The sequence below is a fragment of the Gallus gallus genome, chromosome 5 (assembly GCF_016699485.2).
Source record: "Gallus gallus isolate bGalGal1 chromosome 5, bGalGal1.mat.broiler.GRCg7b, whole genome shotgun sequence".
Lineage (NCBI taxonomy): Eukaryota > Metazoa > Chordata > Aves > Galliformes > Phasianidae > Gallus > Gallus gallus.
In genome coordinates, this window is record NC_052536.1 from 47,346,623 (window position 1) to 47,370,932 (window position 24,310).

The 24,310-nt window shown below is 45.1% G+C and overlaps 1 protein-coding gene across 7 annotated transcripts in view; it reads right to left on the bottom strand.

The window, feature by feature from the left end:
* Positions 1-24,310, bottom strand: part of BCL11B (BAF chromatin remodeling complex subunit BCL11B) — a 95,405-nt gene that overhangs the window by 58,402 nt on the left and 12,693 nt on the right. For 3 of the 7 annotated variants that reach the window (XM_040702046.2, XM_040702043.2, XM_046942127.1), the window contains one exon: positions 22,695-23,060. The exons of 1 other annotated variant lie outside the window; for it this stretch is intronic. In XM_040702046.2, the coding sequence (XP_040557980.1) occupies positions 22,695-23,060 (366 nt within the window). Of the gene's footprint in view, positions 1-22,694; positions 23,064-24,310 lie in introns of all 7 variants that reach the window. 3 more of the 7 variants (XM_040702044.2, XM_040702041.2, XM_046942126.1) reach the window with 1 other exon arrangement.

Sequence of the window (24,310 nt, forward strand, 5' to 3'; positions counted from 1 at the left end):
GCCACAGGTAGCTGTGGTGCTACTGCATCCCTCAGGGTGCTGCGTGCCTGCTGGGAGGGCAGCTGCGTGTGTGCACATGCAGACGTGTAAGCCCTTTAACAGCTCACGCACCAAGTTTTTGTGTCTCTTTGCGTGCCTGTCTGGCAATGGAAAATCAATCAATAGCTGGTTAGAGACTAAAGCTCAGTTCCATTATTAAAAAACTCTCTTTTAATAAAAAGAAAAACATCTGTTCAGACAGTGAACAGCTACAAATTCAGATTGCAGGCTGCAGCCTCATCTCTGCCCTGTGCCCATCGTGTTCAAGGAGAGTATTGCAGATGCTCTGAGATGGGTTTTACGTGTACCACTGCAGCAGCCTTGAACCGACACATCCAGAAGTGTGAGTTCTATTCACCAATCTTTCCAACAGATTTTTTCCAAGCTTTTTCTAAAACAAGTTGTCTAGGCTGTATGACACCACCTTATACAGACCATTCCCACATGATATCATTATCTTTTTTACTATGCCTTTCCATACAAACACCAACAGGACTGACAGAACTAAACGTGCATGCACATACGCGTGCACGCACACATACACATCAGTGAGACACAAAGGCACAAACATTTCCAACAGGAACCAGGAGAGGAAATGCATGCACATCCTGCAAGTCCAAACACACAAAGCACCCCCAGAGAGGGCAGAAAGACTGCAGTGCATGCAGACACACTGTTATACATACTCACACACAGAGCACGGCTCCCAGGCACACACACCTGCACGCTAGCCCCTACCAGAGGTGCTGGAGCAGTCTCCCTGCACCAGCTCCTGATGCTCTGCTAAGATGAAAACTTTACACAAGATGGAAAGGGAAAGGCTCACGGAGGAGAGAAGAAGCAGGGCAGTGAAGGGATTCTCAGGTACGTTTTGCTCAGGGATTTTTTTTTTTTTTTGGCAGACAAGGATTCCCTTTGAATTGATACATTTCTTTCTCCCAAGAATTTCCAATGATAATGCGTAAATGAGTCATAGATCAAGAACAGTGACGTGGTGAACAAGAAGGAGAAAGAGTGTGTGTGAGGGGCACTGGCACAGAAATTTGACAGTACCCCAACTCCCCCCCTTCCTCCCCCCATGCCAAGACATTAATTCTCACAAGTCGGAGAAAATTACTATGCATGAATGCAAAAAGCATGATCAGGAGTAATTAACATGGCTTCATATGCAAATTTTATTAATGCAGAAGTACAAAGTCATTATGCAAATGAAACTTACGTCAACTCTCTTGACAAATATTCATCTCTAAAGCTCAAGTTTCTCCTTCCTAATTTTTTTTTTTTTTTAATTTTTGGTGTAAAACAAAAAAAAAAAAGTGACAAGGACTGTTTGACAAGTTTGCAAAGTTGTTTTTCAACCGGAGAAATTTATTCTTGCATTGTTGATATTTTTTTGTTGTTGTTGGCAGGTACACGACAGCTCATGGAGGAGAGCGGGAGGATGGGGGACGCGGGCTACCAGCAGCAGGCAGCCAATCAAAACGCCAGCGGCTGTAATGAGCGCGATTGATGACTGTTTGGCTTTACTGCAGGGTAATGAACTAGAATCCAGTCTGAGGAGGAAAAAATATGAATATTCATGAAGCTGTGCTCCTGCCTTTGATGATTAAAGAAATTTTTAATATTCAAATAAGCGCTTGCCAAGTGATTAACAAAGAACAAGCACGCAGGAATATGGAAATGGAGCTGTGGAAGATTTGGGAGTCACAGTCTGTGCAGAAAAGACAGCACAAAAATTCATAAACAAGATAGGCAGATAACCCAATTCAAATCTGCGCAAATAAAGGGGGGAAAAAAATCCCGTTCTTTTTCATCAGTTTGGATATTGTATCAGTCACTTTGTTTTAAAGCACGAGGGAGAATAATAGCAACCGATGCAATAAGACCAGGGAAGAATATCCAAACCCTGAGAAACCCAACCCGGCAATTACAAAGTAAGAAACCTGGGTGAGAAACTGATAGGAAAATGATGGCTAAGTCCACCGTCTGCTGTGGGCTATTGCTTTTCAAAAGCTGGAGCCTGCCTGATGCTGAGAGCCTAGCAGCTCCCACAAACCACCAACTTGTTGTATGTGACCGGCAGGAGCCAAAAGTATTCTGAATAACCCAGCCGGTCCCTGCCGATAAATCCCTGCCCTCGGCTACGGGGTGCATGGCGGGGCTCGGCCGCTGCTTGCGAGGGAGCGCAGCACAAAACAGAAACGGTATTGCCAGGAAACGCAAGGGGGGAAAAGTACAAAAAGAAGGTGCAGGAAGGTCTCGGCTGCCCACCCTGGTAATCAGCCGGCAAGAAATGCGCTCTGTGCCAGAGCAAGAAAGGTCCTCCCCTCCCCGCAGGTTTCTGAACAAGGATACAAAAATCCAGCCACGTTACAAAATGTCTGATAAGTTCAGGCTCTCACAGTTTAATAGCTTCACTAAGGATTCACATTGAAGCACATAATAACAATATTAGCTGCTAAAATGACTTTGCAGTTAAAATACATCTAATTAGCAGCCAGCGACATTCCTTTTTTTTTTTTTTTTTTCTTTTTAGGAAAAAAAAAGAAACCACCAGTTAACTTCAGGGCTACCTTCAGCTACAAGGCTGAAATGCGGCTGAGCTCTATTACTCGGAAAACAGTGAGGATAAGTATGTCTTGAAACTCTTAGGGTGTTGGAAAACCGACTCACCTGCTTTGTTATTAGATCCTGGGGTTTCACAGGCCTGTTGGCTTTTCTGCAGAGCTTTAAAACCTCTGGTTAATTACTTCCTATTTAAAAACCTAAAGAAAGCACAGTCTAGGTACCATTTAATAATTAGCTGGTGTCTTCAGAACGTAACACTTCCACTCTGCTCAAAAAAAATACTAACAATACAACAGCATGAGGACAATGATACAAAATGCACAAAACGGCCATGACCGGAACATTCAGAGTCGCCGTGAAAACACATCATGGAGCTAATGGGATTTCTTCCCCCCCTATCTGCTCCGTTTTCAGAGATACAAAAATATCCACTATTGCTGCACTACATGAAAGAAAGGGGGAAAAGAAGGAGAGAAAAAAAGAGAGAAAAAAAAAGAAATGGTGAAATGTAAGTAAAGATAAGGTTAAACACCACACAGAGGTATTGCTTGGAGACTTTCCTCTGCATAATGCCAAGACCTTTAGAAGATGCCTGTTGTCTCTAGGTGCGTGTGGGAGGGAGAAGTGCGATATTACATAACGCACATGCTGCAGTGGCTATGCACAACCATGGTGATTAAAAAGCTTGACTGTGAAGCTCAGCTTTCCTTTTCTCGGGCTTTCCGAAGCTTTGTGCCAGACCCTTGAACACCGTAAATGTTATCCTTTGTCTCTGAGGTTCCTTGTCTTTATTTTAATCAATGCATTTTCTTTCTTAATGATACAGAAGCAACTAACAGCTCATGCAGTCAGTTGCTTTGAAGCCCTTCTTAAATGGCAGTTGAGTTCTACCACATAAATGTGAATAACTTAATATTTATGCCACATTTTCTTTCTTTCTTTAAAAGCCCCCCATTTACATATTTCTGGAGAATAATGATACTTCAGCAGGGCAGGTGAACATACATTTCAGCATACAGAGTCAATGGGAAAAAGTATTTTGAGTCAATATTGTAAAAATCAGCCCTAAATTTAAGTGGCTTGAATTGAGCATGCAGCTGCGGTTGCCTGTCAGTAGTTAGATGCTGTAATAATAATAATAATAACAACAACAATAATAACAATAATAATAATAATATGCCTTTCATTTCTCTAGTGCCTTCCACGCAAAGATCTGGAAGCACTTTACAAAGATAAATAAATGGAGCTTGGAACACCCCGTGTGGTTAATAAATATCCTAATATATCTAAATATCCTGTTCCGAGCGTGCAACTCTTCTCACTGCATAAAATTCCACATCTTAGATTGTCCACACATTTGCACATAGTGTTTTACAGGCTCAGCCACTGCGGGCAGGCTGTGGGGATTTGCACTTACCTAAGAGACTGGGTGTTTTTCCAGGAGCAGCCTGCTAGCACAGTACCAAAACCTGTCCTTTAGGCAACAGGGGTGTCAGTTGTGGCTGGACGTGCTCTGAGGTTTGGATGCTGCGGTATCCCTATAAGAGTTGGGTCCCCAAGGAGCTCCTGCAGGGCCACTCGTCCCCACCATGCTTGACACCACACAACGCTTTGCCCAGGGATGATGGTAATCCCTCATTATGGAGAGCAACCAGGAGGGTGAGGAGGGGAAATGAGGGCAGAATTGGGCCTAAAATATCCTAAAGAGTAAGTAAACACAGGAGATCAACAGATGCAATGTGAATATAAGACAGGAAAATGGAGTTTTTTTCTTAACTCAGAGAGTACTCTTGAAGACAGGCTCTTGCTGGGTGCACGCCCCAGGGCAGGAGCCACATCCTCTCCTGAAGCTTTACTTTCCCTTTCCCACCCTCTCGTGCCTGCCCTCCTCAGCCCCACAATGCCTCCAAGCAGAGCCCAGCTCTCGCTGTGGGGCCTCCGAGTGCCTCAAACAATGGTGCCCCAATCTGAGCTGCAATGTCCAGAAGCTACCACAATAAACTAACAAATAACAATAATCACCCTGATCTGGGGAGTTTGTTTTCCAAAAGGCATAAAGGGTTGACAATAAACAGTTCATCAATTTTCCCAACTTTTTTTCCCCAACTCTTATAATTGAGTCCCAGGGAGTTTCAATGGTCATAAAAATCTTTGCGGGGATTAAAGTTTTTAGTTCCGATTACAACGTGAGTATTTCTGTATGCCAGCAAATATTCCTGGTGTAATTAAAACATACAACCACACCAACAGATGATCACAGCAATGGAACAGGCCCTGGAATTAATAAGGGAACTCAGTAGATGGAAAGAGCTGTTTCACATAACAGTTATAAAGGCAAAATAATATACAGTCAACCAGAAGAGCATCACTATGCATAAACTGAGCACTTGACCTTGGGAGCATATACACAAGAGGCTAAAGCCCTCCAGGAGCCATCAACTCTGGTGGACATCACCTCTGTCTTGGCCATCTAGGTGCATGCCCTGCTGCTCATAACTGCAAATGCTGCACCATGCATGAGTGTCCTTAGGCAGAATATCAACGATGGAGTCAGGCAGGGGTGAGACCTTGGCAGGTCTTCAGCTGTTTGGTCACAAATGTTTCCTGAAAGGGGAGGGAATTTGGGGAAAGCAATGCAGGGGAAGTCACTCTTCTACTCCGTGCCTCAGTTTCCCCATCTGTGAAAATCAACTACTGACATCTACCTGATTTTGTTCAGTGTTCTGGAAACCAAAAGCACTCTGTAACATCAATATGTTAAGCAGCAGCACCATTAACTGTTTCACTGCTGGACCATCAGGTGATGCCAATGTCCCTGCAAAGCGCAGATGGACAAACTTAATACACAGACACAGTTTTGGGAAAGAATCACAGATCTTGTTTTTATGGCTCAGCCCTTGCCAAAAGCAAAGTAACTACAGGCACCTTATAAGTGTTGAATTTCATCGTGAAGGACAGCCTACCTGTCCAGTGCGAATGAATATGACACTTCAAGTGATTTCACAGTGCCAGGGAAGGGGGAGGGAGGTGGGGGAAATCACATTAATGTGCATATTCATAATTTGCAATTTTGCTCTTGTGCACTGAGCACAAACACAGTCTGCAGAGCATTTCACTAACACCAGACAAACTTAAAAAGGCAGATCAGGATGAGTGATCGTAAGGGGAAAAAAAACAAGCAACAGAGATGTTTAAAATGAGGAGTTCCGTTGAGTTTTGGGTCTCTCTGAGGAAAAGCATTCCTGCTGTATGCGTACAAGTGGGCCCAAATTTCATAACTGAAACTGTCAAATTAAATGAGTAGAGCAATCAACTGGAGATGGCAAAACAACCCGCCAAACTAGGGGAACCCTAAGGATGTAAAGCCCCAGTCCTCAATTTACTGGACAACAGAACAACTGAGTAAAGAAAGAACGCTCCCTGAATGGAAAAGATGCTAGGAAATTAAACAAATAACATGGTCTTGATCAATAAAAGAAAGCAGACAAATAAACCAGAAACCAGAGAGTCTAGTTCAGACTATTATGCCAGTTAGAAAGGGGGAATAATCTAGAAAAAGCACATTTCATTTGCACAAGGACAGATGCTGCAAACCTGTCCCACTCCTGCTGCTGAACGGCACAACAAAAAGTTTCACCCAAAGACTGAAACCCAACCAGAATTCAGTAAGTGCTAATCAGACAGGATTACCGAACCCTACCTGGAGAAGTCAAACACAAGTACAGTAAAACAACCTCTGATTCCTCTCAGTATGACACAAAACTGTCAAGAGCAAAGCCAGTTTCAGGAAAGCATGAACCATTCTCAGTACAGGATATTTTTTTACGGGCGTATTTTTTCTGGGCTAGATTCCCCCATAACTTCCAGTTCATCAATTTATTTGTGCAGAATAGGATATTTCTCCAGAAGATAGAAGTGTAAGACACAAAAAAGCTCCTTATTATCAGAAACGGAAGCTGAAATTGATTACCTAGAAAGCGTATTCAAAAAACAAATGAGAACATAACAGAGATGGCATAGCGTACAAAACAAGCTGAAGCAAAGGAATTCCTTAAAATATCCACATCCAGAATAAGGAAGTTATATTAAATTAATATCTATCACCCTGGTAAAATAAAGGCTGGTAGGTTTTTGTTTTGCTTTTGATGAAAATGTCAATACAGTCAGACATCGCGGCAGCTCATTGCTGTACATCACAGCCTAACTAAATCTTTCTGTAACCTCTTGCTTTACAAGCAAAAGTTCTAAAATGTCACCAACTAAAAAAAATTGAACTAGCCTGTAATTAGTTTCGACAAAGTAGTCCTTTTAACCCTAATTTTCTAGATGTAGATGGCATTTCCGAAGTAAGTGTTGCGAACCTTCCTTGAGGACAAGCACAATCAAATTGTAAAATCACAGGCAGTGATCTAATAGTTCTTCCTCTAAGCAACTCTTTTATTTCCCTGTAATAAATTCAAATCCAGTCTTCAATCTCTTAATAGGTGATCAGAGAAAATATGCATGCACACCTAAAACACCACAACAAACTATGCTTTAAATAACACTCCAATTGCTAATATAATAAAGGCTGTTGTAACACGTTAGCACTGGTATCATTATTCGTTATGATTCAATATTGTAATGACTGGCTGTAACAGAGGTTTATGTTCTACCGAGGTTTATACCACTATTTAATGTAATTAAGCAAACCGGCAGCCAAAGCCTCTATGGAAATATCATTTCTATCGCAGAGAATTCCCACCAGAAATTCACAGGAATCATAACATGCAAACTTTGATTCTGTTTATTTTTTCTCCTGTTCTGAAACTGATCTGGCATTTCTTGGACTTAGTAGAGAGGAAGAAGGAATTAATTTGGCTTCTAAAGACATGTTATTATTGACAGCACTAATAATCTACAACCATTGGGCCATCCCCATCTCTCTCGCTGGGCATCGCTGCCTGCAACAGCTTTGCAAAGCCCCAGAGCCGGACTTCCCCGAGCCGGAGCCTGGAGAGTGGAGCAGCAATGGTTTTAAGCAAGCCATTAAAATGCTAATGTTCAGCACGGACCGCATCTCTGCTACTACTGAAAGCTGAACTAAAGCTCCTCTGGAGACAGGATAAGGCCCTTCCAGTGTGATCAAAGGGTAAATACATGCAAAGCTCTGATGGGAAAAACAATTTTTTTTTTTCTTTCTAATTTTAAAACCGAACAGGGAGAGTCCACCGGATTCACAATACACATTGGTCATATCTGGAAGCACTGACACCTGGGATCACAACAGAAAGGAGACCAGAGCAGGCTGAAAAGTTGCTACCTGATGTCGGAGAGGAGCCCTTAAGAATCAAGGACAGTTCCCATCCCTCAGCATGAAGTTACCTTTGGGCTGTACTCTCTGCCGCTCTGCTGGTTGTTGCAGGCATCTCACAGAACATCTGTATGGACAGATTTCACTAAGTCTCCCTTTAACCCCCCCCCCACCACTAAAGGAGCTCAAGCTGCTCCTACTCAGGCAATAATCCTACACAGGCCCCACTAACGAGCAGCACCCGGGGAATAGGAGCTGGCCAGCTCATCTAAAATAAGGCTTGATTACCTTTCACTCCCAGGTGCAGAAAACAAAAAATCACTGAAACAAAATCCACACCCATTTGTGGAGGGACACAGAATGGTGACAAGAAAGGGAAAACGTCTGGTTCTGATTAGTGCTATCTCCAGTGTTTTCACCTCCACAACAGCCTTAAGAGGGCTTCTGTAGTAAAAGTTCAGCTTTCCCTAATCCGGGCCCTTAAACTGCTGGGATTTAGTTACGTTTTCTCCTTCTCCAGATTTTAATACTTTTATTTTGTATCCTAATGTTGGGGGGGGAAGGATCTCAGTGTCACCGTAAGAAAGAAGTCACCAGGTTTTGCAATCCAGCAGCTTCCTTGGCAGAGGGAACTGCTGCTTGGCATCATCCGCTCGTTTGACAAAACTACTATTTCTGGGCACGCGCTCAAAAACAGGTAGGAAGCAAATGCTGAGAAATAAGGAAGTAAAAACAGCCAACAGATTTTTCACTACCAAGAACGCCAAGAGTAAACATGATTTATTTAGCTGTGTTTAACATGTCTCTTCTGCACTAGACTGCAGAAATCTGCTTGCATTTAGAGCAGGAGGAGGCGGGGGGAGGGGATGAAAAGGGAATCCATTACGGCGCTCGGCTGGTACTTTCTGAATTGTTCAGTCACACAGTTTTATTGAGTACAAGTATTTTCTAGCCCAAAATACATTCATGTGTCAGAAGAAAGCAGCACTAATCTGCTGTTAATTAACAAGCTGCTGCTAACAAAAGATGAAGGACCCAATTCATACAAGCAATATTTACGTGGGTGTCGCATGATTTTGTCACAGATCTTTTCTTTTCTTCCTCCCCCCTCTGCCTCCTCCTCTTCCTCAGTGACGAGTGGTGGGGATGCAATGCCAGAAGACCCAGCTCCTTTTGGGGGCACCCAGGGCAGAGGGTCCTGGCCGGGCTCCCCATACCTCAGACAGGCTCTCACCCAGGGCACTGGCCCCAGGGGTTCCTTTCTCCCCTATCGCACACTTGCAAGTGAAATTTCCTTAAGATCCTTATTCAATTAGGAGGCAGAAGCCATCTTCTGGCACCGTGCCCGTGGCAGCAACACTGCCGAGGCTTAGGGAAGTGGCACGAAGCCTCCCATCCTCCAACCTTCCTCGTGGGCAGAGTGCGGGCCGGGAAAGGGAACAGCAGCATGTTGGCCCTCGCTGGGTGCCTTCCCTGTGATTTCACTTTGTTTACTCCAACTATTTTTCTGAGGAATTTGGGGAAAGGGGATGACCTGCCAATGGCAGCAAGAGCTGGAGAGATCTGGGCTTGTTCATGGTCCTCTGGACGCAGCCAGGCACTTTGGAAAATGAAAGCCATCCGCATCTTTCTGCCTCATCTGAGAAATGAGAGCACCTACCTCCATGTCTCCTGTGGGCAGTTTAAAGCTGGCACTGGTAAAGAGATAGGAGGGTTAAAACCGACATCAGTGAGCCAGATGAATACTACAAATCCTTGGGCTTGCTTTACTCTCAGGAACAAAGGTGGGACTGTAGGTTTAGGAAAGAGCTGATGGTCTCTGTGTTCCACCTGTCAGCCACAAAGAGCTGCCTCAAGAAGGGTTACAGAGACAGAGGTAAGCTCTATTCAGCACTGCCATCAAAGAGCCAGGGCTGGAAGAAGTGCAGGGACTGAACAGGGTCTGAGTGGAAAACAAAAGTACTGGAGCACAGTTTTAGAAATGCTGAGTTTCTTCCATAATGGCACACCAGGGTGGTATTTCTGCTAGCACAGCACTCTGCACACCTAGGTTACTGTCTCACCCCACCAACCAGGCTGTTTCTTCCAGTAAAAAACAAGCCTTGCTGGAGCAAATGCACATCTAGCCCTCCAAGTTTTCTGTCTGTTCCCCAAAGTATGGAACATTCATTCCCAGTCACACCTCACCCCAGCCAGCCCCATGCTGCCTGCTCCAGGCAGAACCTGGTCTAGGCTCTGTGCAGTAGAGGGATCAGCCCTAAATGTGAACCAGCACCAACTGCCCTGCTGCATACATCCAGAATCACCTCTGCCACTTCAGGACCAGAATTTTAACAAAGCCCTGGACTTACAAAGTCCAACCTCTTTTTTTTTCTATTTCTTCTTCTTTTTAACAGTGATATTTGAAACATTGACATTTACCTTTTGAAAAGCAAACGGAAGACATTTAAACAAGCATTTTAAAAGAGCTAATGAAAGAGAGAAACATATCCATCTGTATTGCATTCTCCACCCACTATCACTCAAAAAATAAACCTTTCCAGACAGCAGGGAAGCCTCCCAACAGTGAGGACAATAGGAGTTCCCAAGCTTCCCGCAGAGGAACAGCCTGCATGCTGATGCAACACCCCACCTGGGTAAGGGTCAGGCTTGCTGCTGTCTGCTCCTCGCCCTGAACAAATCCCAGCCGCAGCAAAGCTGTAGTGCTAATGGAGACTTCATCCAACCCACCACTCCTTCCAACACAAGCAGGTGCCCCTGCCAGAGATCTCTTACAGACAGTGCTGCGTTCATACTTAACCCCACTTAAATATTACTTCTTGAATGATGAACTTAGCAAAAATATATATATATATATATTTATATTTATATATTTATATATATATATATAGCATTCTGCAGTGGTGTCCAAGAGGGCTGCAGTGGGGGCTTGGGTTTTTTTAGAGGGTTTTGGGGTTTATTGCTTTATCTTCTTTCCACAAAGAGGCCCTGTACCACAAACATTAATCACACGCTATATTCTGCCTTTTAGTCTTGAACAATTATGAGTACAGTTTTGTGATCTTTAGCCATATTTACTGATACTCAAAGGCAGATTCTATCTTGTTAGATTGTTATAAATGGGACCCCAGGGAATCGGCGCACAGGCTGAGGCAGATGTGAGAACCTTCTCAGAGCTCGCCTGCCTTTCAGCTTTCCACGGCCGAAATTATGAATGTTTTGGGGGGGGGAGGAGGGGAAGCAACCTTTAGATTCCTCTGCCAGATATTCACAGAGTTGCCCGTAGACTTAAAAAGTTGCATTCTGCTGAACTTAAGACTTTTTAAGGATTGCTGTTCAATTTCAAAATGTGGCTTACATGTGCTAGCCATTTGTATCACAAACGTTTCAGACAGACATAGCAGAGGTCTTTGGTTATAAACCATTAAAGAGTAAAAAAGAAACCCACAAATTCTATCTCATTCTCTCTTAGTTAAATATATTGTTTCTGGTCCAGACCTGTTTCACAATACCATAAAATAGAGGCATGTTTCCGACACTAGATTTGAGAAGCTGTCACATTAAAGATAAACTTTTAATCTGCTGTAGACAAACAGCACACATTTTTATTTCCTGAGTAACAGCTTTGGAGAAATGTTTAAACAAGAATTTAAGAGCTTTGTGGTAAAGCCACATATAGAGGTCTCAGACAGCTACTAGGTTTGAGCTTCTTTTCTTTGTTGTTGCTCATTTTTAATTCTCTAAATAACCTACTTAAAAGTAGACTTCCAGGAGCAGAATAACCAAGGCTCACAGTAAGGTGAACCTCTTGGCTTGCGTTAATTTCTACTTCATAAAAAAAGAAATGTTTGAACTGAAAGACAGGCCTGAATTTCTAGCCATTCATTCTCATCTTTTTTATTTTCTCGGGACTCGCAATCGAATGCTCTAAAGAAGATAATTGTCACACAATTAGTAACACATTAGTCCTCCGATATTTTTAATAGCAACCCAGGTTTTTCCCCAAGGCACTTAAAAATGGCAGGCTCAGCTACACTCTCCTTTTTTAAAACTCCCATGCACTTTCTTCTTTAAAAACCTCCCACATGCATTTCGCTCGGTCTGAAAGTACCAGCGCAGATCTTCATCCTGCCAACGCTTACAGACGTGCTTAACTTTCTGCACATCAGTAATCCCCCTGAACGCAAGAGGACCATTTGCGTACCTACAGCTCGGAGCAAGCACAGACTGAAACTGTGCCTTTGCTGAAGCCAGTGGCAAAACCCCCACTGCTGCCAATAAGGTTGTGTGATTTGACATCGAGTTTGTTGCAGGATTGGGACCGTCCTCATTTTAAGGTACTTTCCCGAACTCTTTTTGATTTTTCTCCTTTTTTGTTCCTGCTGTTTTTCCCCCTCACCTCCCACACTCACTCTTGTGGGGCCCCATATTGAGACCACTTGAAAACTTCTGCCTTTCAAATCCCTCCACCAGGGAAACCCCCTCGCTGAGACAGGAAACATCCTTTGCAGGTAAAGCTGAAAGAAACTATTTTGCCCCGCTGTGTGCGTTTGAGTAAACTAATTAAAACCTGGGAACTTTGGTTCCAAACGATGCCAAGAAGCAATTGTTAATATGAGCTGAAGTGAAATGGGAAGCTCCAGACGTTTAAAATTAGCTGTAGGGAAAATAAGAAAAAAAAAGAAAAGAAAAAAAAAAAGCAGTCAAAGAATTTTTTAATTTTACTATAAAGCTGATGCAGCGCAGCTTGGACTGCGTGGGGTTAAAATGAGTTTGGGAGCAGCAAAGGGGGAAATCGCTGCTGAAAAGCAGAGGAGGGGGAGCAGCAGCAGCCGCCTCCGAATCGATGCAGCGCTGTGAAGAGGAGGCAGAAGTGAGCAAACCAGCTGAACTGCTTGCAGAATTAATCAGTAACAAAGAGACCGGAGCTGTTGGCGGGCTTCAGCCCTTGAACCTGGACTCTGCTCTATAAATTTCAACTTGGAATGGCTCTCTACTTGTTGAAAGACAGGTTGGCTCCGGGCCAAGCCATAGGGAGAGAAAAAAAAAAAAAAAAAAAAAAAAAAAGCTAAAAAAGATTCTTTCTTGCTCAGGAAACTTCCCTTCAGTTTCTAACTCTTTTTATGAGCTAGTAATAGGGCACTCCAGAAAACGGGAAACGGAAGGCGGGTATTGAAAGCAAAAAAACGAGCAGGGAGTTGTTTTAATAAAGAAAATAAAACAAGTAGGTGCTAAATGCAAACCTGGATCTTGCCTGCACGCAAGTACATCAGCCCGAACAGAAGACTTCGGAGCACCCTGCCAATAATTCAGAGGAGACTTTTACAGTTATATTAGCTGGCTACAGGTTTGACTGAATATAATAAATGTCTTAAAGGAAGAACAGGGCTGTTCAATCCCCATCTGCTGCCTTGTCTTGTTCTCTCATCCCCCACCACTGCGCCTTGTTTAAATGACCGTCACAAAAGCAGTGGGTATTAAACAAATGTAGATCCATCGTTTATTCAGCAGCATATCTTTTTTTCATTTTCTCCCTTCAAACAGGAAAATGCAGGAGAACTGATGCTCTCCTCTATCTCTGCTCATTGCAGCTGCAGTCACCAGTACCTTCCCAACGCAGTGCTTTTCCAGCATGAGCAGACAGGGAGTGGGCTGGGGCTGAGTGAGGGGATGGTGTGTGGAGGGGGGAGCTGTCAAAGTGGAAAGAAAGAAGGCAAACATCTATTCAGAGGCCAGACACACTAAGCAAGGTCAGCTGCAGAGGCACAGCCCCTCGCAGTAGCTCTGCAATTACATCCAAAGTCTGCATAGCACCAAGAGTCCCGGGATCTGCATGCAGCGGCAGGATCGGAGGATCTAGGGCAGCGGGAAGAAGGTGTATAATGATTTTAATTGCTCTTCCGAGATGCTAAAGAGTAGATGAGATGCTCTTTAGCTAGAGCAGGGGGCTGATGCTCTGTACTGCTTGCAAGAATATGCGCAGATAAAATACGCTAATGAGAGAGTGGAGAGAGAAACATGGTAAGTGCTAGCCGTGATCAAAAGGTGAAAAAAAAATGGAAATAAAATGCAGCCTAATCAGAGCATGGAGGACAGGGAAATACAATCTCTCCGCCAAAAGTGGCTGTTAAGTTAAATTAGATTAATCACTCCCACCTCCCTTCCTCCCCAAACACCCTTATTTTTAATGAAGGGGCTTACTCCTGCAATGCTGAATGCTGGCCAAGCTGCTGGACATTTAAAGCTATATATGCAACACGCCCGCAACACACACACATTCTGTGCTTCCCCTTTCCAAGAAAACTGGAATCTGCTACTTGGTAGGTCTTTTTCCATCAGCACCTCTTTCATGACCCTGCTGAGGGACTGCTGAGCAGTGTCCCCCACATCTCACTCCAGAAACAAACGACTGAATGCCAGAACAGAGGAGCGAGAAGGAGCGAGTTTAAGAGCTGTTGGGCTTAGTAGTGGTTTGTGCTGATCACACTTGAATCTTTCTGCAAAGGCATACATGCAAAGAGGAAAAAACAACAACCGCTAAGTAACCACTTCACATCTGCCATTAAGATTATTAAACTTCTTACAAGCGGTATTCACCCCACCTTCCCCACTACACACAAACATACACACACCCCCAAGCTCTCCAGCGTGGCAAATGAGAGCCAAGAAAGCTCTCCTCTCCCTGCTGCAGCAACCGCATTTATTCCTGTTAAGGGGTTAACGATTCGTTTCCACTACTTCTCTCGAGAAAACCTACAATGAAAACATTGGCTCACGAAAGTGTTCTCACTGCCAGAATGCCACAGCGCGAGTGAAAAGTCCGTTTTGTTTTCATTACATCTCTGGGATTTCCGGCTTAACTCCTGAGCTTAGACACCAAATCCCTAGATACCCCACCCACCCACTTTTTTAAAAAAACACTTATGCTGCACAGCCCACCAATTACCATTTGGAGGGTGGGAGGGAGCCGGGAGAAGGAGCCATGCTGAAAATGGTGCTCTCATTGGTGTGAACGTGTGCGCCTCCCAAGCTCTGAGAGCTACCCGGTGTCTCCAGGCATGTAGCGTTGTCCGCTGAGAAATGCAGTTTTATTTCCATACATGGCCTCTCTCCTGTATGTCTCACCCCCCATCTTCCCACTCTGCCACAGAGCTGGAACTCAGCCCCAAATCTATGCCCTCACAAGTGATGTGATGTGACATAGAAATCCAAGCATTTCTTGTACAAAAGGTATGATTACTTCACAAGGTTGTTGTGTTGGGTTTTTTTCTCCAGTTATGATAGAAAAATGTTCCAATCTCAAAAAAACACCAGAAAAGTTCAGCCTTTATGTCACAGCCGATTTGGTCACTGTGTGTATAGGCAGCTCAGTTCAAACATGGGCTGAGAAAGAAAAACAATCGATGGAAAAGGCACGAAGGGAGGCTACCTCACGCCATAGCAGTGCTTCTGTCCTGCTGAAGCAAAGGAACCGTTTCTGTGCCTTTATGTATTTATTCACCACAGGAGAGTTCCAGCAACTTTTTGCATCTATATGGGAGCTTTTCTGTTTTATAGTGCTTCCATGCAACCAGCTTTCCAGTGCAAAATTCCCCTGCAAAATCATGCAAACTCCTTTCTTGTAGGCAGTGCTCCTCTGTGCACACAAGCCTATTATTATTAGTCACATCAAAACAAATGCCAAAGCAGTCTATATGATTATTAGGCACTACTTTTACTTTGCTTCTGACAGCTCCTGGCGAAACTGTCAGGAAAAATGACTAATGACTGGCTGACCAGTGCCTTTTCATCACTCACCATTAGTGTTTTCAAAAATCTACCTATCTCTCCATGCTAATAATGATCAAAGAAATACACACAGTTTCTGGTCTCCCACACATGGCCCAAGTAATTTCACAAGAGATCCCAAAGAAAAGCAACGAAACTTTCAGCTGGGTGACATTTTGTGTGGACTCTACCTCTGAATAAGTCCAGAATCAGAAGAGGGAAATGGCAGTGCAAATTTGATGCAAATGAGCAAATCTTGCTCTTACTGAGTTACTCCAGACACACGTCCACTTCAGAACAAATGGACCAAATGACCTTCTTAAAATCTCTCATCAGCCTGCAAAATGGCAGTTCTGTCATAAAGGTTTTGCCTAGTGTTGTCACAAGTACAGCCTAAGATGACTATAAGTGGGAGTGAATAGAAAGAAAAAGCACCAGCAGTGAGCTCCCTTTTTCCAGTTCTGCACCCTGTGCTGGGGGCAGGTCCCTGCCCACACGACTCAACCGATCTGGTAGCGCACGACTGCTTGCAGGGGAGTTAACCAGGGGGAACCAAGGCAGCACAGGGCCAGTGGGACTCTATGGGCAGCTGCTCCACTCCTGCACCATTACTCGCCCTCCCTGCCCATGGGAGCTCTGCTAACCACGTGCAGGAGGCAGAAAATAACTCTGAAAAACAGGATGACGAGAAGAACAAAACAAAACAAAAACTGGCAGGGAGGACTGAGGGCACAATATTCCTCAATGCCTTTTTTTTTTTTTTTTTTTTTAGCCTATTTTTAAAACTCGGTGTGATTAATTTCACACTTGGCTATCACAGATGCTGGGAAAGCCTCTGCCAGACCCGGTGCATGGTGAGTCTGGACCCCGGGCAGGACGCAACTGGTGGCACCACGGTGACAAACGTCAGGGAGGGCGGCCAATGGGCCCTGGGCAACCACAGCGGAGAGGATGAGAAGACAGCGTTGGAGCGGTGCCACATGGGCGCGGTGAAGTTCAAGCAAGGGGAAATAAGTTTCGTAAGAAGCAGGTTTCTCACCTTCAGCTATTCCCCAGATTAGCGTGGTGCTCACTGGTGCCTGCACGGGACACACTGGGCAGCGCCAAGCTGCCATATCCATGATTCAGAGAGGCTGCGATAGGGCAGCAGCTCTCCGTGCAGGACTGCCTGTGAGACAGAGCCTTTATGGGGACACATGTGTGACCTTCAGCACCAGCACATCCCCATGCTGGCTGCTGGGCCCCCTTCAGGCATATTTCCCTTTCCCCTTCCTTCCTCCTAGCCCACCAACCCATCGCAGTCAGGGGAAACACCACAGAGGGGTGCTGAGTGCTCCCCAGGGATCCCCCACAGGGACCACATCCCTCCTGAGAGGCTCGACTCCCACCACAGTCCCACATACAGGCTGTGGCCTGCAAAGCCCCCCAGCCATCTCCTGCCTCAGCTCTGGCACTACGGGGAGGCCCCATGCTGTGCCCTGCCTGGCCCCACCGGCAGCCTGAGAGCTTCAAGCTGTCAACATTTCAGCGGCCCCTCGTCATGCTTGAAATGCACCCCTGGAAGCCACTCAAGGGGAGGGTGGCCAGAGACACCAGGCCCACACCTGGGCAGGGGGCCCCAGAGGAGACCCAGGCTCCCCCAGCATGGCCCCCGCGCTGCCTCTGGTGCAAGCAGGGCTATGGGTGAGATCAGCTGCCTTGTTTTTCTCCCTGCCACCCAAGGCAGAAACTCAGCCGAGGCCTCAGGGGGCAGGAGGTTTGTTCATTAACCCGCTGCCAGCCCCGTTGTGCCTGACGCCTTCACGCACCCCCTATCCCACAGCATCCCTCATGCTGCTCAGAGGCACCAATTAGCAAAACACGTTGCTAAACACCTGACAGAGCCACAGAGGAGTAGGAGGAGGAGGCCAGGTAACTCCTCTGCCACAAGGGAATGCCTGGCAGGCGCGAGGGAAGGAACAAGCCTGGAAAAGCCTCATGAAGGGGATTTCAGCTGCAGCCCAGGTTTCTCAGGCTCTGTTACCACACATTTCTGAAAGCCTCTTCTTCCCTGCATGGCGCTTTTCCTAGCCTGGCTTTGACAGGGCACTCCTGCCAGACCCATAGGACTGGAGAGGGGCTGGAAGCAGAACCCAGTGCCACAGAGGCCCTGGGAAGGGGAGCAGGGCACTAAGGATGGCCCCATGCCCTCCAGTGTCCAGGAGACTCTTTCCAACCTGCCCAGCATTGCTGCTGTCAGCCGTGGGTTTCTTTCAGTTTGTGGTTTCCTCCCCTCATGTGTGAAGGCATCACGATGGCTGCCTGAGTCCTATGGCTAATATGGGTGCACGGGTCCATAATGGTACATTGTAAGTGAATGTCTCAGAGTAGACAGCAATAATAATTAGCTGTCATGATTTGAAAAAAGGATAATCCATGCCATTGAGTTAACAATCACTCACACAACACACATGGATTTAACTAATCTTAATTTGGAGAAAAATAACAATTCTAAATATATCAAATAGCCTATTTCATGGCAACCTGCAGCGGTGTTTATCTCTGGCTTCCAGCACATGCGAGTTATTTAGTTTCTCTCACTGGCAGTTTTACCATTCAAAAGCCTGAAATGAACATTCATGGAGCAGGGGTTGCAGTTAAATCCTGCTTCTGACAGGGAGTCTTTTTTTCATGATGCACATCTAGTTCAAGTACATAATGTATGGAGCCCAGCGTTGGCGGCTGGGACAGGATGAATGAGGAATTCAAATCAACTCCCTTCTCTTTCCTTGCACTGTCTTTGCAGAAATTAACAACATTGTCTTAACGAACCTCTGCTGCTGGTGTTGTCATGTGTCTGTGAGGGTACACTGCCCAGAGCACAGAAAAGTGGGATACCATCAGTCACAAGACAGCAGTAGCCACATTTCCAGGTCCCTCTTCAGCAAGAACTGCTCATCTAGTCATGCCCAAAATCTCATAAATATGAAAGCTAGGAAGAGGTATAAAACACAGCGGTGATCAAACTTTTTCAGAATACCTGCTACTGGTGAAGTGAAAGAAGCGGTGGCTGATAACTCCTAGCTAACTCACCGGCCTTGCTTTGTTTTTCTGCTCAACAATCTGATACATCTGCTCGATGTTATCACATCCTCCGTATGAGAGGCAGAGCTGATTTTCAAACAGGTCAGCCGATTTGAAAAAACCCTTTATAGGACAACCTGCTCCTGAGCAAGGCACTTCCTCACAGCAGCAGCTAACATGTTAGCACATACCTCATGGACGGGGATAACTACATGAAAGCCCCTTGAAAAGCTTGGATTTGCAAGTTACCAGTCCGGGAAAGATTACAGAGTTCATTATCAGAAGGTCTTTTAAGAGCTGATTGCAGAGATAAAGTTGCCATTATCTCTACTGAAATCTAGAAATGTCGGTTCGAGATTTGCATTGCATGCATGCAAAGTCTTGCAGATTCCTGAGCTCTACCTGTCTCCCTGTAAGCGCCAAAAGGTCTGTTATGTGGTCGGGAGGGATTCAGTGACCAGAGCAAGTGGAGTTACCGAGAAATACAGAAAGAAAAGCAAAAAGAAAAAGGGAAGTGAAGACCTCACAACTAAGGAGCACCCCGCAACAGGACTAATAATTGGTGAGGTGCTGCATCCCAGCACCTTTGTGCCCAGAGGGAAGAAAGGTGTGAGGGGCAGAGCCACGCTCAGCGCTTGATGTACCCTGGCTGCGCTCAGCTCTGGGAAGCTGTAATGTTTTGCAGCTTAGTCACACAGCAGAAGGCCGCACAAATCATTTCAACCAAATAAGAAGGTCTACAAAAATAACACGAGATCAAGGAGAGGAGCTGAAACCTATTTGAGGGCAGCAGCGGTGGCAGCATATTTCAGGGAGTCGGAGAGGCGAGAGGGTGATTTCTGGTTTCCCTCTTCAAATATAAAGACTCAATTATCTTTGAACAGCTTGCTTTACACATGAATTGACACATTTATTTTACAATAAATAACTGAAAGTTATCTATGTTTCCTTTACTGTTAATCTACACAAAGAAATAATAAACAGAGCTTGTCTACAAAAATGCAACTACTGCAGTCCTCAGAATTCAATTAAGCTAAAATAATTAATGCTTCCACCATATTAAATTACTTTATACATTTGAGCCACTGAAGTTTTTTTTTCATTCTTTAATCTTTTTCGCCTTTTTATTTAATAATAATAAAAAAAAAGTTATTTTCAAAGGGGGGGGGCTTGTCTAGGAGGGGGGAAAAGAGCATGATTTGCTGTTAAAATGTAATGGTCTCCTTTAGCTGACACAGCATGTAGAGTGTTTTGTGCCTTTGATTAAAATAACATTTTAAATGCTTTGAACAAACATATCTCCCCATACTTCTAAGGGATTATTTTACATATTTCTTGGTGGAATAAAGAAATTCATTCTTCCTGTCGCAGTACAGAAAGGCTAAGAATATCTTTCGTCACATATAAAGTAAAAATACTGTAGGCTGTTGCATTATTACCAAAAAAATAAAAAAATAAAGGGAGGGGGTGGCGAGGTGGGAGAAAGCTGCCTTAGAGATTAAGTTTCCCTTTTATGAAATCGTATTTAGTCTCTTTTTTTAACAAATCTAACAACAATGCTCTACAGCCGCTCACTGGGAAATACCTTTAATGTTAAATGCAGATTCTGATTTTCTTGGCTAATGCAGAAAGCCTTTCTATTGAAATATAAATAAGGGGTTTGGTATATCCCACTAAAGCCTTTCCAGTGAATGACTTCTGTGGGTTTTTCATGGCTACCCTCCATGGCTGTAATGTGAGGCTTTTATCCTACTATTGAAAACTATCCGTTGCTATTAAAAAAAATATGGAAGGACACTGCACCTTTTATCTCAGAGCTGGGCTCCTAATTGAGAAAGCATTGTTACTGCACTATTTAGTGGATGTCCCTATCTCCATGCACTGCTGAGAAAATGCCAATCAAATGATAAACCCTTTTATTTTTCTCAATTCAAAATCTTTCCTACGTATTTTCATTTGATATTCAGTTTAGTCTGAAAGAGATTAGGTGCTCCAGATTGGCTTTTAATTTTTTTTTTTTTTGACTTTTCCACATGTGAACGTAACCTTCACCCCTCTCCCCCTGCAGATTTTCTGCATGGCAACAGTTCTGCTTGCGTTGATGCTGACCCCCAGGAGCTGGGAGGGGACAGCACCCTCTGAGCTCTACATACCCACTAAAGTACTTTGTTTCAGACTGAACTTGGGCACAGATTGATATAAAAGATGAGATCTGGAGTACAGTTTTCCTGGACCAACCTTACTAAGCACTGAGTACTCACTGCAAGCAGATGAGCACAATCAGCTTGCAGCTATTGGGAGTGCTCAGCACCACTCAGGAGGCCTTCAGCAGGCAGAAGGAGAAGCAGCTCCTGAATACTTCTTCTCCCATCAATTGTGAAGGAAATCTAGCCCTCGGAAAGCTGTTACACCACGAGGGATTCATCTCTGCCAGGAAATGCATTTACAGCTTCTAAAGGATAGGGTAAGAATGAGGTCAGGACTTACGGTAGGGATGCTTTCAGTGCTACAGCAGAGTCTGCCTCTGCTATTGCTCCCCCCCAGAGCTACCAGCTGCCCTGTATTGAGGTGATGCCTGCACCCTTAAAGATTCCTGGAAGACGAGGTAGTCAATGGGTGGGATATGCCCCTTTCTATCAGGCAGATCACCTGGAGGTCTGAGGACTGCAGCAGTTCAAAGCCTACATCTCCATTTATACAATGACCAAACCATTCAGAGGTGCTGGGGAGGGACTCACACACCTCCAGTGCTAAAAGAGGGAAACCTGAAGCTTTGATTGTAAAGATAGGAGCTTAGTACTACTCTTCTGGGAATCCCCTCGTGGGAGCATCTCTACTACAGTCAGGTTTCTGGACTGTCAGATCTAATCCTGTAGGACACTTCCTAGAGAAACTGGGATAATGGCAGCAATGACGATTTGCCATTGGTCTTCTGCACGGGATGCAGTCAATTTGAACATAAAGGCCGATTTGAGGGGAGCTCCTGCTGTGTAACACAAAAAAAAAAAACACTCTCTAGCAGGGAGCACAGCCCTTCCTTTCACTGTGGCAAGCAGCGTGTGCTGTGCTGCAAAGAGAAGAAACACCCTGTGCTCCGGAAGCTGCCCCGCATCACTCTGCTGCACTCTGCAGCAGCCATTCGTTTCCCAGCAGCTCGCCCAGGTGGATGCCATTGCTGCCTGTCCACCATCAAGCCAGGGGGGTCTGCTGAGAAAATGTCAACTGCTAAATCCTATCTGAGCACCACGGCTGAGGGGGTTAGGAAAAGGAAATGCCTGCAATCTGCTCATCTGGGTCAGCTTGTGCTAGTTTCCTTCAAAAATCCCATTTTGGGACGTGCGTGTGAATAGAGGTGTCCCCTACCCAACTCCGGCCACTTCAGAGGCCCAAGACAAGCAGCACAGTCACTAACTCAGATCAGAAAGCTGAATTCCACCCCAGCAGAAGGAATGAGCAAGGGCTTGATGAAGCCCTGCTCAGCCCTCACAGCCAAGTCCTCTTTCCACTGGCGCCAGCGGGAAGAGGATTTTTCCATTGACTTCAGTGGTCAGGATCTCACCCTTCCCAGTGGGTCTGCGTGTTATGAAGCACATTTGAACTGGACTGAACTGAGCATCTCACCGAAGTCCCCCTCTCCACACCGCTGCTACCTGCTTAAGGACACTCCTGAAATGGCTCCTCCACCCCCAACATTCTCCTTTACCCTGTGTGTGCAAACCTCCCCTTGGTTCTCTCCAAGGGGATCAAGAGCCCCTGGTGTCAGAGAGCTGACGCTGTGCAGAGATGTATAGTGGACCACGTGCGGGGCAGACGGCTCCTCTGAGCACCCCAGAGCCATGAGGGACCTCCAGGCTGATGGATCCTACAAAGACCTGTGACTGAAGCCTCCATTCCATGGCACTTTCTAGAGGGCTTTTGTTAAAAGATTACCTAGGCAGTTGATTGAGTGTAAAACATGCTGTACCTGCAATGTTCTCCTGCTTGGGGCAAATTCCTTTTGTAGGCGTGAGAAGACGGTCTTCTTCATCGGGTGTGACTTGGATCCCGATTTCCACTGGCTCTGACACTTTCCTGAGCTCGGCGCGTGAGGAGGGGGGAGGGCTGCTCTTATCCATGCTCTTTTCATAGCAGACACCACCAGTGCCATTGCACTGTTTTCTCTTGTGCTCTATAAAAACCAAGATGTCTCCCAGCGGGAAGTTCATCTGACACTGTCCACAGGTTAACAAGTCGGGGTCTGTCCCACCTGCAGCGATGCTGATGCCACCCGGCTCTGCTATTGCCAGGCTCTCATCCTCGTCGGCGAGTGCCGGTTCCACATGGTCAGCCTCTGCTTTATATGGACAAGGAGAAAGAGGGAGGAAAAGGGCAAGGGAAGAAGAGAAAGAGATTGCTTTGAGTGTTCACAGACTCTGATGGATGCATCGCAAGAGGCCCAGCCCCCCCTCCCCACACCCAAAAGAAGCCAAGACTGATTAGATCTTTCTTTCATTTTTCAGCTTTTCCACTCTCCCAGAATGATTTCAATATATTTTGCAACCAAGCCTGCCTGAAACAAAATGGAAAGGCTGACCTGGCATAGCTTTCCTGACAGCTCCTTCCCACTGCTGCCAGCACTGCAAGGAGATCAGCAAAGAGCCGTTTTGCAAACGTTCGAGCCCTGAGTCACTTTCTGAAACAGTTCCTCTCTTTTTAACCCACCTTCTCATTCCCACTGCATCTCCCAGCCATCTGGCCAAGACCCTATCCAGCAAGTCTTACACACCCGAGCCTCTCCTTTCATTTCAGTGTGGGGAGAAAGCAGGGAGGGAAACCCTGGGCAACCAGGGTCAGGGACATGACATCAGTACCACCACCTTGCCCCATCACAGACATCAGCAATGTGAAATGACTGCCCATTGGCACGATGGGACAGAAAAGTATTTGCTGGAAGGCAAGCAAGATGTATTCTCATGAGAAGTGAAGATGTTTCAGAAGTGTGTACAGTGGGAAAGAGAGTAACATATTGGAATATTGGCTGAGCCCAAAATCTTCCGCTCGTTTTCCCAGTGCCAAATACCTGCAAAGTTGCTATTTAGCTCGATAAATGCTTTTATAGAAATCTTGACCATGGACCTTGTGGACTTCATGCCATTCCCCTCAAAAGACTCTGAAAGTGTTTCTGAGTGACCTGAATCCGTTTCTAGGAAATAAGCAATTTCTCATTTCACCATTAATAAAATGCAGCATATTTTAATGGGTATTTTGAAGATAATCCTTACATCATAAAATAATTATAGATCACAATCCATTTCTGGGGCAAAACTTGTTTTTTGTTTTATTTTCTCTTGTTCTGCTGCGTAACTGCCAAATCATACAAACCTTGGTCTTTACTTGGGCAGAATTTCCACTGACTTTTGCCTAAGGCTGTTTTGCCTCTATGAGGACTATAGGATTTGGGCAGAACAAAACAGAGGAGCTAACAGTATGTAAATCAGCGAGTGAGACCACTAATCGAATCAGGATTAAAGGAATAGTAGGAGAAATGTTCTTTATTGGCCTGAGTGGTTTGCTTATGAATTTCCTGGGGAAAGGAAGTTA